At 48.1% G+C, this 16,737-nt stretch overlaps 1 protein-coding gene across 1 annotated transcript in view; it reads left to right on the forward strand.

Annotated features, from left to right (window-relative positions):
• Nucleotides 1-16,737, forward strand: part of POLR1E (RNA polymerase I subunit E) — a 257,444-nt gene that overhangs the window by 102,449 nt on the left and 138,258 nt on the right. The window contains exon 6 of the mRNA XM_086961686.1: nt 4,711-4,855. Coding sequence (XP_086817812.1) covers nt 4,711-4,855 — 145 coding nt within the window. The remainder of the gene's footprint in view (nt 1-4,710; nt 4,856-16,737) is intronic.

Below are 16,737 nucleotides of genomic sequence, written 5' to 3' on the forward strand. Positions count from 1 at the left end.
AGTCATAGTTTCACCAAAAACTGACAGACCCCCGCAGCCAACTCCTCCAAGGCATTTAACTCTATGAAGAAGGAAAAGATCATCGCCCTCTTGTTCCCATTCACCAATTACGTGTGATTCCCCAACTCTTATTCTACATACAGGCCTACATCTCTAGATGAGCAATCTCCTAGACCATATCCTGTAGATTACATTCTTAGTTTTCAGGATGTATTAGTCAGAGGTGCCACTAAACTAAACATACAACTGCAAACACTTCAAACAGCAGTTTTGGTGATAATGGAGACTCTGCAACCAGGAGCTTTACCATGACCTAATTTACCTCTATTACCGGGATTTGCAGAAGAGAAGTTCCTTACACCAACTACTATTAAAGGTGCAACACATCTGCTTCTCAAAAATACAAAGCCTCTGATCAAGATCCTATTTATCTGAGACAAGATCCCAAATTCGTTTCCTTGATAGTCTCTACTGTAAGAAAAGAACAGCCTTCGGCTCCAGAGACCTCAGTCCCTCCTGAAAAGGAGAGTAAGAGACTAGAAGCAGTTGGAAGAAAAATGTGTTATTCTGCAATTGTGACTTATAAAAACTCTAGTGCATCTGCTCTTTTAGCAAGATATGATCAAACACTATGGGAATCTCTCTCCGCTTTTGCAGATAATCTCCCAAAAGACAGAAGACAAGACTTCATGGAAATCGCCCAAGAAGGTCAAACTGTGTCAAATCCATCTATCAGTGCATCCATAGATGAAGCAGATCTGGCCATTACACAGTTCTGCACTGGTATCTCGCTTCGGGGTCTCGCCTGGCTTAGTTTAACTTCGCTAAAACCGGATGCTCAATTAACAATCATGAACCTCCCTTTCACTGGGCAAGTCCCTTTTGGGCATCACAATGACAAAGAAATGGAGAGATTGAAGAAAGAGGCAGAAACCCTGAAAGCAGTGGGGTTAGAAGAAAAAAAGAAGTGCTATCATTCCCAACACCATTGCAGGGACTTTAGATTTTAGTACAGACAAAGGGATTAGTGCCCTCAATGATCCTTCTGTCCTCAATCCCAAAATCATCAACCGCAACATCAACAACAGCAGTTCCATCCTAGGAGCAATTTAGGAAGAAGTCAACTACAAAAACAGCAGACAAGGTGCTAATATTCTTCCAGGTCACGAACAACATTGAAACTGTGGGAATCAGACTCCCCCTGTTCTGTTTCCTACTCTGGTGGGAGGATGTGTATCATATCACGTAACAGAGTGGATGTAGATAACCACTTACAAATGGGTCTTGCAGACCATCCAGAACAGTTATACCACCCAGTTAAAAAATCATCCACCTTCAATACCTCTAAAGCCAGCACCAAAACATCAATTGCTTAAAAATGAGGTACAATCTCTACTCAAAAATCGAGCAATAGGACTAGTTCTTTCATTTAAAAATGAAAAAGGTATATATTCAAGATATTTTGGTACCGTAGAAAAGCAAACAAATGGAATTCAGGCCAACCGTCAACCTACAACAGGCATACAAATGGATCAAGAAACAGAAATTCAAGTTTCTAGCCTTGCATCAGATTTATACACAATTAATGAAAGGGAACAATATGTGTTCTTTGCATCTCCAAGATGCATATTTTCACATACCCATAGCAAAATAATACTGGAATTCTTAAGATTTACAGCAGGAAAAGACCATTATCAGTACAAAGTCCTTTCTTTTGGACTCAAGTCCACACCCGGAACATTCTCCAAATGCATGGATGTAGTTGCACCTACCCTCCGAAGAAAGAAGATTTACATTTACCCCCATCTAGATGATAGGTTGATAAAGGTTGATAAAGGCACTTTCTTATCGTCAAGCACAGTTAGGTGTCAACATAACAACCAAACTCTTAACAAAACTGGGCTTACATACCAATCACAAGTAGTCAATTTCTTCACTTTGCCAGCTTTTCGAGTGTCTACACACCACTCTGGATACTGTAAAAGAAGAAGTGTATCCTTCGGAGGAGGGAGTGACTATAATTTTGTCACCAGCTGCCAGCCGTTGCAAATGTTGTATCGAATAGCTCCACATCTCTCATCTCTACTCCGGTCCATGGCATCATGTATTTATCTGGTCCCAAATGTGCATATTCAAATGAGACCTTTACAACAGGTCCTTAGGATCAATGGTCCCAATTGAAAGACTGTTGGGAAGGCACACAAAGCAAACTGTCTCTGATGTGGTCGTGCAAGAAAAGCAACTTGCTGAAAGAAATTCCCTTTTTTCCGGACCTTCAGAAACAGCCAGTTGTCACTGATGCTTCTCTGACAGGATGGGGAGCTCATCTACAAAATTTCACAGTACAAGATCAATAGTCAGAAAAAAAACAATGGTACCAAATACTATAGCTCAATGGATAATTTCCTGTTGTACTCTCTGTTACCAATTGGCTAACATGCCTCTTCCAGGTAAACCTAGATCTCACTCTCTGCTTAGTAAGGTTGCATCTGTTGCCTGGATAAAAAATGTCCCAATAACAAACCTTTTTAAAGCAGCTACATAGAAATCTGTTCATACTTTCTCTAAACATTGGATGAGGATTCACAAGCAGACTCCTTACTAAGACAGGCAACTTTAAAGAATCTGTTAAGTGGAGTGATTCTTACTTGCCAGAAGTCTGGTTAGACTACCTCTGGTACTTTTTGTTAATGGTTTATAGCTTTGTATTGACACCTGAAGGTTCGAGATACTCTATTCTATGTTTGGCTATCAGTGAGGATCCTACGATGCAGAAGGAAAAGTTACTTACTTGTATTTCTAGTTTAGTATCATAGTTATCCACACTGAAGTCATAAGCAACAGTCTTCCACACCGGTTGTCCATATATTGCCATTTTTAAGTCCATTACCGCCATTCAAAAGTAACTGAGGCTGTGAGGCAAACTGCCAGTACTGTGCATGCTGGGAAGGAAAGCTGCTGGCTCCTTAAAATAACAGTATATTGTTTATTTGTGAGCAGGGTTCGGTCTCATCCTACTTGCGGGGCTGGAACAGACGACAGGAGGTCGTTTGGTTCCAGTTCCCGAACCGATGTTCGACAGACTCTGATCCGTCCGGAATCGGAATCGGACCCTTAGTATTATATCTGTAATGTCAATGATACCAAGTTTTGGAACTCACTTAACAAACTATTGCCTAATCTGCCCAACGGCACTATTATTATGTTTGGGGCAGATTTTGATCTAAATTACATTTATTGTTAGATCGCTTATCCAAAGTCAAAGCACGCCTAACACTATTGCATAAAATTATTAAAAAGATGCGATAAATATATCTTCAAGATGAAAGGAGGTTACAACACCCTGATAAAAAGATAACACATTCTTCTCCCATCTCCATTAAAACCAGCCTAGAATTGATTACCTTGTGATCTCTAATAATCTTGTCCATATGATTATCAACTTAACCACTGAACCCATTACAGTGTCTAACCATGCAACCACTTGATTAGAATGTAACAAAAAAGGAAGTTAAAATCTGGTGTTTAAATCCAGAAATTCTGAAAGACCCAATGATTGTAAACTAATAAAAGAAACAATTTAGAATTTCTTTAAAGAAAATCCTAAAGAAGATTATAAAACACAGTTACTCTGGGATGCATTTAAAGCAGTGATCAGGGGAACATACATGGCTATAGAGCGCATATGAATAAAGTAGCAAATGACAAACTACACTCTTTGAAACTCAACATTAAAAAGTAAAAAGTACTATATCTGGGCCAAATAGGGGCAGACGTGTCTTGGCCAAGGGTTTTTAATGAGAAGCTAATCAAAGACATTTCCCTTGGATATGCCAGGTCCCAAAAAATGGCAAAATTTCCCACAGATTCTCTCAAAGCTAGTTTGCTGGGAAAGGGTGACTAAGTTTCTATTGTACCCTAGAGAGAGTGCATTTTTTTCATAATCCCTTAACCTGTTTCTTATTTCCCTTGCCTCACTTTTTTCACTACCAAGGATTTTAACCCAACACAATTTGGACACCTGTGGGGCATCGCTATCCACAGATAGCTTGTTGAAAAATCTCAAGACACAGGAGTACACCAACAAATTGTAGGAAACCAGAGTTGGTTCTCTCCTTATACCCTGAACCATGGTTTCTGGAGGCAGCGACAAGATCCTGCCGAGACCTTCTCCCTCCAACGGGTTCCAATCACAAGAGTGGTCAAGGGCAAGTACCTCTGCTCCATACAGCCCCAGAGTGGGGAATATTCCCTCCATAAGCCTTCATCAGGGGAGTGAGGGCCAAGCCCCCCAAATCAAATCTAACCAAGCAGCCAGCTTGCAGCATAGGCCTTTGCTTAACGTACCCCTTATGTGTGTCCCATTTTAAGCTCCTATTGAAGGATAACCCTTTATATTTATAAAAAAATCACTACTTCCACAATCGGGCATTCAGGTTCCATGTAAAGTTATTCACTTTTTTCCCCAAGGATCAGCACCTTAGTTTTCGCCAAATTAATTTGCAGCAAGTTCTGCCTTCTATACGCTACAAGGGAGTCCAGTTTTCTTTGCAGACTGATATATCCAGAATAACCAAGTCATTTGTCACTCAATAAAACATTTGAAGTAAAAACTGTTAATAAGTGCTTACAATCTATAATTTGCACTTTTTTGACAATTTCAGCCCAGTCTCCGCTCAAGTATGACATCTGTGATTTATTCCTTTGCAGGTGGATTCTCTTATTGAAGCCTTCGGGACCAACAAGCAGAAACGAGCCTTAAATGCACGAAAAATGAATCAAGTTGGAAGCGAGACCTTAAGTGAAGCTGTAACAAAAGCAGCTGAGAACATTATTGAGACAAAAGGCGTTGAAGGTAATCAGCATTGCACTGTGGTATGAAATGGTTTTTGTATCATGTCATGCTACCCTTCTATCTCCATCCTGTTCATGTCATTCCAGGGATATATTTAGTTTAGTTATTTCCTAGAACCTTTGCCTTAGTAACAGCACCACTAAAAGGGATCATTTTTAAACTGCTAATTACTCAAGGAGGATCCTAGTTCAGCTGCTCGCCAATGCTCCTTTAACAGCTGCTATTGTAGATCAGTAACTCCAGTAACTCCAGTAAAAACAATTATTTGTTTGGAAACATTTTTTTTTATATAATATTTTATTGAAACAAAAGGCAGAGTTAATATCCAATAGTCATTTGATCCATTGCAGAATCAATACAATGAGCATTGCGTAATAAAAACATAGTATACCAAAGATAATTTTGACGTAAGGGTCCAGCCCTGTCCATGGCCATATCAGCTGTAGGGGAACTACATATCTCACCCCTATATGCATTCCAATGTCCCTATTTCTTGTCCCATTTCTTGGGACACCCCCTGACTATACACCGTTTTCTCAGCGAGCATACATCTGTCCATCTCCGCCACCCATCCAACCAGTAGTGGTCTTTGTGGGGCGCCCCATTGCATCGCCACTGCGCGCTTTATCAGCAGATAACCTAAAGCCACCCATTGGAGCTCTATTTCCGTCAGGTCTGTGGCGCCCCATATGTTGAGGAGCCTCCCTTTAGGTGACAAAGGGATGGGCTTCCCCAGTGCATCTTTCATTTTTCGGGTCGCTCGCTCCCATAGCTGTTGAATTACAGGACAGTCCCACAGGATATGATAAAAGGAGCCCGTGAGTCCGCACCCTCGGAGACATATATCGTCAGGACGCCTGCCTATCCTAGCCAAGAGGGGAGCAGACATATAGGCTCTATGTAAGACTTTCAGCTGGATCAATCTGAAGCGATGATTGCTCGCTGTTTCCCTGGGGGACATCAGCGCCGACTGCCAGACCTCATCCTCTAGGTGTCCCATGTCCCTCTGCCACTTGTCTCGTAGGGTCTGAAAGGAGTCAAGCATGTTGTTGCATAGTTTGCGATAAGCACACAATATCCCCTTTGTCTGAAGGGGCTCTGAAAGCAATCTGTCCTCAAGGGGTGAGGCCACCAGAAGGGAGGAAAGATCAGATATGTTCGTGAGAATAGCATGCTTAATTTGAAGTTATCGGAAGGCCTCGCCCTGGGTAAAAGCATGTTTCTGTTGGAGGTCGGTGAAAGTCAGTAATTTCCCCTTGTGGATCAGGTCTCCTAGTGTGGATATGTCTATAGTGTCCCATTTATCAAAGCCCACCTGGTAACAAAGGGAGCCGAGTTTTTGTGATGCCCAAAGCGGTGTGGCCTTAGTAAATGTGTCGGACCACCCCATACTCTTATTTGGACGGTGCCATATAGCTATTGTTTGTGTCATGGGCCCTACGTATCGACTACGGGGAACCTTACTATATAGGGCTCCTAGGTAACATTCTCGTCCCGTTTGGTAGCGTTCTAGGTGAAAGGCCGGATTTGTAGGCGGTCCATGGATCCAATAGTTAGTGGCCACTAATTGGGAAGCCCAATAGTAAAGCCGCATGTTTGGTAGGGCGATACCCCCATCATACCATCCTTGGGTGAGTTTATGAAGGGCTATACAGGGTGTCTTACTGTCCCACAACAGGAGGCGTAGGTCTCACTGTAGTGCGCGAAAGTAAGAATCAGCAATAGGAAAGGGGCAGTTCTGAAGGACATATAAAAACCGCGGGAGCGCCAACATTTTGAAGAGAGCTGCCCAGCCGGGGAGGGACAAAGGTAGCGAGCGCCAATGGGATATATCACTATGGAACCTTTGCAATGGGCCTTTTGAGTTACGATCGTAGAATATTTTGGAATCTGGGGTAACGAAGATACCGAGGTACTTAAACCCATCCTGGGCTATAGCAATAGAGCATCCTCGTGGGAGGGCGGGCGGAGGGCCATGCAACCCGTACAGCACCTATTTGGACCAGTTGATTGAGAAGCCAGAATATTTAGCAAAATTGGTCATAGCATGTAACAAACTATTAATGGAGAATCTAGGGGAGGAGATGTAGACAAGGATATCGTCGGCATATAGAGAGATTTTATCAATAGTGTCCTCATTCCACCGAAGACCCCTGATAGAAGCATCTGTTCGGATCCAGTGGGCTAATGGTTCCAGGGTGAGTGCAAATAATAGTGGGGATAAGGGGCAGCCTTGTCTGGTCCCCCTGTGTAGTTCAAATTGTCTGGAAGTGTGGAAGTTAACTCGCACCTGGCCCAACAAGTCTGTATATAACAGTCGGATCCATTGAATAAAATTAGGTCCGAAACCAAAGCGTACCAGGACTTCGAAGAGGTAAGACCATTCTATTGAATCGAACGCCATATTGGTGTCAAGGGACAATATTGTGACATCTTCTTGTAAGTATGGCTGCCTACCCAGGACATTGTTCACCCTTCGGAGGTTCAGGGCGTGTTGCGACCCGGAAGGAATCCCGATTGGTCATCATGGATTAGGGAGGGGAGAACTGTTAGGAGTCTGGTTGCTAAGAGTTTAGCTAGTATCTTAACTTATGCACTTATTAGAGAAATCGGCCTATAGGAGCCGCAATCTGTGGTCGGCTTGTTTGGTTTGTGGATCACGACTATGGAAGCCAACCGTTGATCGAATGGCAGAATACCCGTATCGCGGCTCTCTTCAAACATAGTCTTCAGATGAGGGAGTGCTCCCTGGGCCATACCCTTCAGGAATTCAATGGGAATGCCATTAGGTCCCATGGCCTTGCCCGATTTTATGGCGAAAATAGCATTTCCAATTTTTTCCACTGTGAGGTCTGCTTCCAGTTCATCACCATCAAGTTGGGAGAGAGTGGGAAGTGCATTTCTTCTAGGAGTTGCAGAGACTCTTCTGCTGTATATTCCGCTCTAGTCGAGTAGACCTGCTCTAAGTGGTCTGCAAAGGTCTCTGCTACCTCTTGCGGGTCTTTAATACGTGTGTCATGTGGGCAAACAAGCAGCGGGCCCCATCTGGTGCCTTGTACGCGTCTCTTCAGCCAAGCCAGCATTTTGCCAGCTCTGTCACCTAGTTCGTAAACTCGGTGATGAGTCTTAAGGAGTTTAGCTTGTGCCTTCTCTTGGGCCAGTGCCTGTATTCAAGTTGTTTGGTGCGGAGACGGCAGGCCGTGTCCTCGGATGGGTTATCGTTGTGGGCCGATTCATGGCGAAGCAGGTCGGCTTCAGCCTGGAGAAGCTGTTCATTTTGTTTGTGTATGTACCCGATTTTAAGAGCCAGCACTCTACCTTTGATTACAGCTTTATAAGCCTCCCATATCGTGACAGCAGATTGTACCGATCCAACGTTCTCGGCAAAATAATACTCTGTGTGTTCAAGCAGGCTGTCCTTAATTTCAGGGATTTTCAGGAGCCTTGGGCTAATAATTATGGGTCCTCGGGTCACCTGTTGGTGGTATGTAGGCTCAATAGCAAGTGGGGAGTGGTCCGAAATGCACAGAGGGAGTCCCCTTGGATGTTGAAAGAGCCTGACATCCGCTGTAGGGCAGAAAAAATAATCAATGCGGGACATACTATTGTGTGCATTAGAATAGTGTGTGAAGTAGGAAGTGTCAGGGTGAAATGTCCGGCATAAGTCCTCTAGTCCTATCGCCTGTGTAAAGTCCATAGGGTCAGATCCCTGCCTATGGGAGCTACACTGGGGATGCCTGTCCACCCTATCATTCATTGTCATGTTGAAGTCCCCACCGACAATCCGTGTGCCCTGGGGGAGATCCAGTAGTATTCTCTCTAGGGCCTGCAGAGCCTCCCTGCCCAGCGCCAGTGGAATGTAAACTGAGATAACATTCAGCTGTTGCCCCTCCCAAGTGGCCTCCATCATTGCAAATCGAGGGGGCGTGGCTAGCAGCCGATCATGGCGGCCGCATAGCAGTGAGGCTCCGGGAGTGAGGCGTCCCCCAGCAATCCTGCCCATAAATCCGTAATATTACCTACTCTGAAGGGGCGAACCGGGTCGGGGACCGAGTGACGTCCGGCGGGGTGAATTTGGACATTGTGAGGCACTGGGTGATATCGGAGCGATCCTCTGCAAGGCGAGGCCTGGAAGCGGCTACAGGCAGCGGACTGGAGTGCAACGGGCAGCTGGGCGGAAGTCGTTGTGTGGCGGGGCTCAGAAGCCGGAAGTCGGTGCAGGAGCCGTAGCCAGGATCTCGACTGGGGAAAGAGGCGACCAGTTACATCAGCCGCCGACCGGACGACCAGCGGAAGGAGCGGAAATCCACCGGGGCCTGCAGGGAGTCAAGAAAGTGGTGCAGCGGCCCGAAGTTACCGGGAACGGCGGAAGAGTGCAGTGCGACCCGTACCGGCGTCAGGTGGAGCCTAGCGGGAGGTCAGCAGCCGGCAGGGGGAACAGCAGCCCAATCACCCCCGCACGGCCACATAGAGAAGGATCCGAGGTTGGGGCATGCGACCTGGTGAGGCACAGCGGAAGCGGAGCGCGGAGGCCCGCAACGATTCTCTGGCCCGGCCTTCTCGGTGACCGGCACCTAGATACTGGAGCACTGGTCGAAAGGGGATCTATCCCTCATCCGGGGCGGCAGGGCTGAGGATCACAGGGGGCCCTGTGCTGAGGAGACACCAGCTGATAACGGCATAAACGGGGCACACAGGCGCCTGAAGCTGTGACGAGGGGTGTCCGGTGGAAGCCGCATCACAGGCCAGGGGCATATAACGCTCCAGCGCTCTCGTGGGAGGTGGCATAAGGAAGGGATAGCCGGTGCGGGTAGCGATCTGCACAAGCAAGCGCAAGCATAGCGCAAGGACATCCCTGCTGGTCCCATACCCTGTGCCGGGCACACTGTGACACGGAGCAAGGGGACACAGTTGAAGAGGAGCCTCCCCTCCCATCCAGGATCGTGGAGGGGAAATCGGTGACAGCGATAACACTGCGCTAGTATAGTATAAGAGACGGCACGCTCTCTGGGAACTCTGCCCATACCGCATAGTGCCCGCTCACCACACGACTGGCATTGGCACAGTAAGGGACTTTGCACAACCCTGAGGCTGCGGTCAGAGAAGAGTTCAGGAGGACGGCAGGAGGCCCTCAGGGAACGGCGAAAGCACTGATAGTGGGCGAGGCCGGTCCAGAAAGGATCATGGCGGGCAGGGGCCCTAAAAACATTTCAACGCAGTCTAAACTTGACAAGATCACATATGATAGACACAATCCCCCCCAGACAGAACCCCGCACATCTACGGGGAAGGCACCAGAAGGCGAGGGGGCCAAGAAGGCAACGCTTGAGGACGTGATGCGTGCCCTGACACAGGTACAAGCCACAGTGGGAGCCACAGCCACGGAGGTCACCCTGATAAGAGCGGACTTCCAGAAAATGAATGAGAGAGTAAAGCAGGTGGAGGTGGTGACGAAATCTTTGGTGGAGGACATTGCTGAATTGCAGGTGACGATGGAGAGAATGGAGGCCGAAAATAAATCCCTCAGGGAAAAGCTGGACGATCAGGAAGGGCGCTCGAGAAGGAACAACGTCCGAATACTGGGGGTTCCAGAATCAGAAGGCAAAGGCGCAATGGACCTCTATGTGGAGGAGCTGATTAAGACGCAATTAAACCCCAAGGGACTCACACTTTTTCTCGGTGGAGCGGGCGCATAGAGTACCCGGTGGGAGACCGAAACCGGGAGCCCCCCGAGACTGATTCTGGCGAGACTCTTCAACTTTCAAGACCGTGACGCAATTTTGCAGGCAGCGAGGGTGTCTCCAGCCATTCAAGTTCAAAACTCCACGGTGGCCTTCTTCCCGGACTATACGGCTGAGGTGTCGCGCAGGAGGAGGACTTTCCTGGATGTTAAGAGGGCACTGCGGGCGAAAGAACTGTCTTATTCCATGTTATTCCCGGCCAGGCTTAGAGTGGTCACGGACGATAAGGTTTGGTTCTTTCATACGCCAGAAGCGGCCCAGGACTGGCTGGAGGGCTGGAGGACCGCAGGGCAACCCCGCCGCACGCACAGGAATAACAGGAACCACCCAGAGAACAGCCAAGCGGGGTCGCAAACGTCAGGCAGAGGAGGTGTAACCAGGTCACCAACGCAGGAACACTTGGGAGCGGAAGGAGGTGTAGAATCCTGATCTCCCGGTAGTAGCCTGAATTTTGTCAGTTAAAAAACTCTGCAGAATGGACACGCTTGGACACTGGCCTGGGGAGCTCGGAAGATGGCAGGGATGCCGCCTGCTCCGGAAGACCCTCCACCCCAGAGCGCAAGTACACTGTTACGGGGAGGGATTAAGCACTCTGCTATGTTGGGGAGGCGGGCGGTTGTAAGTCCGTTAAGCAGGGAGGCAGGGAGGGGGTAGGTGGGGGGGTTTGTTTGGAGGTTTTTGAAGTTCCACAAGTCGAGTCGTATCACGCCACTTCATACACACACTGTTTCAGCCACGCAGAAGGTGTGCACGCCCCGGGAATATGATCCGATTTCCACAACCTTGGGCACAAGACAGACCATGCACGACTCTCCACTGCATACACCTGAGGGTGGGTCACTGAGATCACAGGTCGTACCTCTCAGACTTATGTCTTGGAACGTGAGAGGTTTGGGAGATAAGATAAAGAGTGGGTTGGTGATAAACGCAGTGAAGAGGCAAGGGCCGGCAATGGTGCTCCTCCAGGAGACGCACCTCACCAGGGGAGCGTCTAAAGCTCTCGACAGAAAGGGATACAGGATGGCTGTGCATTCGGAATTTACCACGGGTTCCAGGGGCACGGGGATTTTAGTTAAGAAATCTTCGCAGTTCATCACATTGAGCACCAAGGTAGACACACAGGGTTGTTTTGCAGCGCTCCAGGGGCAGTGGGAGGGAAGGCGCCTGAACATGGTGTCGGTATACATCCCCCCGGCACTCCACTCGGTCACTCTTCCGGCACTGGGTGACTTTCTCCTGACCCTACCTGAAGGGGATATAATACTCGGAGGGGACTTCAATGCCACTGTAGATGCCCTGGTAGATAGATTCCCGGCAGTACCCCAGACAGGTGGTCCTTCCCGCTTTCAGAGATTCTTAACCGCCATGGGCCTAGTTGACATATGGCGCCACACACATCCCTCCGCAAGACAGTACATGTACCACTCCACAGTACATAACAGTTTGTCACGAATCGACTACTTCCTGGCGTTGGGTGACGGCCTGCAACACGTAGACGTTATTGATATTCACCCTAGGGGGATTTCAGATCATTCTCCGGTTACACTGACACTGTCCACTCAGGAGAAGTCGCGCAGTAGAATGTTCGAGGCATGTGGGCTGCTGAATTCATATCTGTGCATAGATCGCCGCCTAGTGTTGGGTCCGGATGATTGCACATTGTTGTCCTGGAAGAGCCTTCGAAGTATCACGAGATAGGTGGCTCCTCCCCTGGACTACAGTGCGCATGGGCATCCCCTCCATCCTCAGATTGTTTTTTTCCGCTATTGGGTTCGGATTTATATTTGTTAACTCAAGTTCGGAATCAATAGAAAACGTTATATTTGGCCTGAAGCCCTCTAGGTATCGTCGGTATTGTCTTTGCGATCGGTGCCGAGTACTCGTTCCGGCTCAATCCTCGAGCCGGACGTCAAGAAGAGCTGCGTGGCTATTCAGCACTAAGGCCCGGTCGACGCCAGAGGCCTTATCGACGATCGATGATGGAACGAAGCTCATTCAAGAGATGTCCCGTTTGCAACTCCAAGTATCCTCACATCGATGTCCACCCGGTGTGCAACAAGTGCCTGTCTCCGGATCACGATGAAGCCAGCTGTATGGCTTGTTCACGGTTCCGATCCAAGAAAACGCTTCGCCTTCGACGCGCGGCGCGGAAGGAAGCCCAGCAGACGGCACCTGACCCGGTGAACATCTTCGATGCTGAGGAAGATGAGGGAGTCGAGCAGGAGGTTCAAGGGAACCTGTCGGATCCTGCATCGGAGATTGACTCCAGTTATGGCGCAGAGGATGAGGAGATGGTCGAAAATGAAGACGTCGTCGACGAGGTAGGAGACGACGATGAGGCCTTTGGGGCCGTAGAAGATAGCTCGAGCGAGGAGCTAGGCCCAACCGTTAATATGGGGGCCGAGACTAAAACTCTATAAGGCTCAGGTCGAGAGATCGCCACAAGGCCTTACCCAAGATCAAACGCATAGTTCTACAGCCTCGCTTCAAGGCCCGGCTAAGGACAATTCAAAAGAGAAGTGTGGCTCACTGGTTAGAGCAGGCAGACCCTGAAGCAGAGGTCAGACCCGGGACCAGGGTTCAATTCCCGACGCGGCAGGGTCTTGAGCTCAAAATGTCCATGGACTCGATAATTCTCGCTTCGGTGCCTGACCTAATCATGGGTTCACACTCTGCAACTCTGGGCATTAAGCTTGCTTAATCTCCACAACGCCCCCCCCCCGCGGCGGGATGCCTGGCTTTCACCTTGGGGATGCCCTGTAGGGGCTATCTCACAGGGAAAAGCCAGGACGGGTTCCCAAGGCAAGCGCGGAGATACCCCTTCGGGGGTCGATTCTGGCGCTATATAAGAATATAATAATAATAATAATAATAATAATAATAATAATAACAAAAGAGCCATCGGTTGATCGATCAAAATCGAAACCAAAAACATCAGTGACTACAAAACCGAAAGCACCGGAAACAAAATCGAAACCAAAAGTACAACTTACTTTGGTCGGATCGAAGGCTTCTGAAACATCGGCTCCGACGAAACAAAAAAGTGCTATCGACCCGGAGAGGTCGCTAAAGGGTGTCAACCCGAAGATCGGGGCACCGAAGAAAAAGGTCAAGGACATCGACCTAAAAAAGTCTGCGCCGAAGACCGTCGACACAAACAAAGGACTCGACACACAGAACGCTCTCGATCCTAAACGTCGACTCGACAAAGCAAAGGTCAGCAAAGACCTCGAGCCCAAAACAAGCAGTGGCTCTAAGGACCCCGTCGAGTCAACACAACCATCCGCCTCTTTATCAAAGCAGGTGTCTGACTCGCTGCAGCGCATTAAGGAGAAAGCTATAGCTGTCGGACCGAAGGCCACTCCACCCCAAAAGACAGTCAGTAAAACTCCAAAGGCGTCGGCACCGATTAAGTTTATACTGCCGCCGCCGGTGACACCTAAGGCGTTCGCCCCTAAGACGGGCATTGAGGCTGCCAAGAAGGTGTTCATGGGGCAAAAGCCTACAACTACTGAAGGGGCCACAAAGCATCGACAGCCTCTGCAGGAAGATCAGTCGAGGCAATTCATCGACGCTGAGACTGGTAGACTATCCATTTACAAGTGAAAGATCGCCCCAGAACAGCCTATGGAGTTGTATAAAATTCTATTAAAGAAAAAAAGGGATTCTGCAACATCACCTCTTCTTTTTGAGCCTCTACAACAATATGCTCCTTTTTCACCCACACATTCAGATGTGGATGTAGGGGATGGTGACAATGAGAATTACAGTTATCCTGTAGACACTGATCCAGAAGACCACACTGAACCCTGGGCAGACACTGTTGACCCAGGGGAGCCACAAAATGCCCCTGACAGTCATATCTATGCTGTTAAGACCTCACCTACAGAAGACACGGCTGCGTTTAACGCGCTTATTGAGAGGGCAGCAAAAAATCACGATGTCCAGCTCCATGGCGACCCTATTGAAAAGGACTTTTTATTTGACACCTTCTCAACCTCAGAGAGAACTGTCAAGACTCTACCCATGTTAAAAGGTGTCCTGAAACACGCTGGAGACATCTTTAAGGAGACCACAAGGGCAAGAGTGGTAAACCCCAGGATTGAGAAAAAATATAAACCAGCACCTGTGGACCCTACATATATCAGGGTACAGTTGCCATTGGACTCTGGTTGTTTCAAATGCTCGTAAAAGAGCAAACTCGCAGACCACGGGTGATGCTCCTCCGCCTGACAAGGAATCTAAAGTCCTAGAAGCCTCCGGGAAAAGGGTGGCAGCTCAAGCGGCCAATGTCTGGCGCATCTCCAACACACAGGCACTCTTAGCCAGATACGACAGGGCTCATTATGATACACTTGAGACCCTGTTACAACACTTGCCAGATGAGTATAAGGAGGCAGCAGAAATGCTAATACAAGAAGGGAAACTTATATCCAACGCATCTATTAAGTGTGCGCTAGACGCAGCAGACACTGCAGCCAGGGCTATTAATACAAGCGTTATGTTACGAAGACATGCCTGGCTGAGAATCTCCGGCTTCAAGCCTGAGATACAAACCACCATACTCAATCAGCCAGTTAACCCTGATTACTTATTTGGCCCAGAAGTGGACACCACCTTAGAAAAAATTCAAAAGGACACAGAGACTGCAAGGTCTATGGGGGCTCTACGATCGCAGCAGTTCAGGGGTGGTTCTTTTCGTCGCTCCAACAATAGAGGAGCTTCCAGAGGCCAGGTGTCCCAGCAGACACAGTACAGTAAAGAAGGCACCCAGACCACCTACAACAAGAACAATAGGGGTGGCTATCGTGGAAACAGCACCATGGGCAGAGTTCGTGGAAACAACAGCTCCTGATCCTCCGCCACTAACGAACAGTGACGTCTTGTCACTACCCCCCGAACATATAACACCGGTCGCGGGGAGACTACAGCAGTTCCTGCCGTCCTATCTCCGCAGAGCATATACAGTTATTGCAGCAGGAGGTAGTCAGCATGCTGCAAAAAGAAGCCATAGAGCTCGTGCCTGTAGAACAAAGAGGTACAGGGGTGTACTCGCTGTACTTCCTGATCCCAAAAAAGGACGGGTCTCTCAGATCCATACTGGACCTCACGCCTCTAAACCAATACATCTTGTCAGAACACTTTCACATGCTCACATTACAGCAGGTTCTACCGTTACTCAGTCAGGGAGATTTCCTCGCAACACTAGATCTAAAGGATGCATATTTCCATATACCGGTACACCCGTCACACAGAAAATATCTTAGATTTACCATTCAGGATCAGCATTATCAGTTCAAAGTCCTCCCTTTCGGAGTAACAACAGCACCCAGGGTGTTTACCAAGTGCCTAGCGACAGTGGCTGCACACCTACGGAGACAGAACATTCACGTCTACCCCTATCTGGACGACTGGCTTATCCAAGCAAAGTCGGCCCAGCAATGTGCCACCCACATGTCCCACACCTTTCACCTTCTTCACAATCTGGGGTTTTCACTGAATTATCCAAAGTCCCACCTTCAGCCCGCCCATGTACGGCAGTACTTGGGCGCGACAATAGACATTCTGGCAGCCAAAGCACAGCCAAATTCAGTGAGGATCAACAGCATGCAATTGCTGATACAGATATTCAAACCACAACACTCGCTTCCAGCACGAGTGTTCATGCAGTTGATAGGCATGATGGCCTCCTGCATCTTCATAGTCCTGCACGCGAGACTACACATGCGTCCGCTTCAGGAGTGCTTAGCACGTCAGTGGAATCAGGCTCACGGACAATTGAAAGACCTAGTATTGGTGACCGGTCGTGCATACAGCTCTCTGCATTGGTGGAACCCACAAAACCTTTGCAGGGGCCGACCGTTCCAAGAGCCTGTACCACAGATAATACTGACGAAGGTCGCATCTCTCCAGGGATGGGGAGCTCATGTACTCCACTACACAGTGCAGGGACTATGGACGACACAGCAGAAAAAGATGCACATCAACCTTCTGGAACTGATGGCAATCTTCATGGCGATGAAAGCATTCAAAGTACATTTGTGCAACAAAGTAGTGTTGATCTGGACGGACAACATGACTGCCATGTACTACATACAGAAGCAGCGAGGTACACACTCTCCACAGTTGTCTCATCTGGCT

This window comes from Lissotriton vulgaris, chromosome 3_1 (assembly GCF_964263255.1).
Source record: "Lissotriton vulgaris chromosome 3_1, aLisVul1.2, whole genome shotgun sequence".
Taxonomy (NCBI): domain Eukaryota; kingdom Metazoa; phylum Chordata; class Amphibia; order Caudata; family Salamandridae; genus Lissotriton; species Lissotriton vulgaris.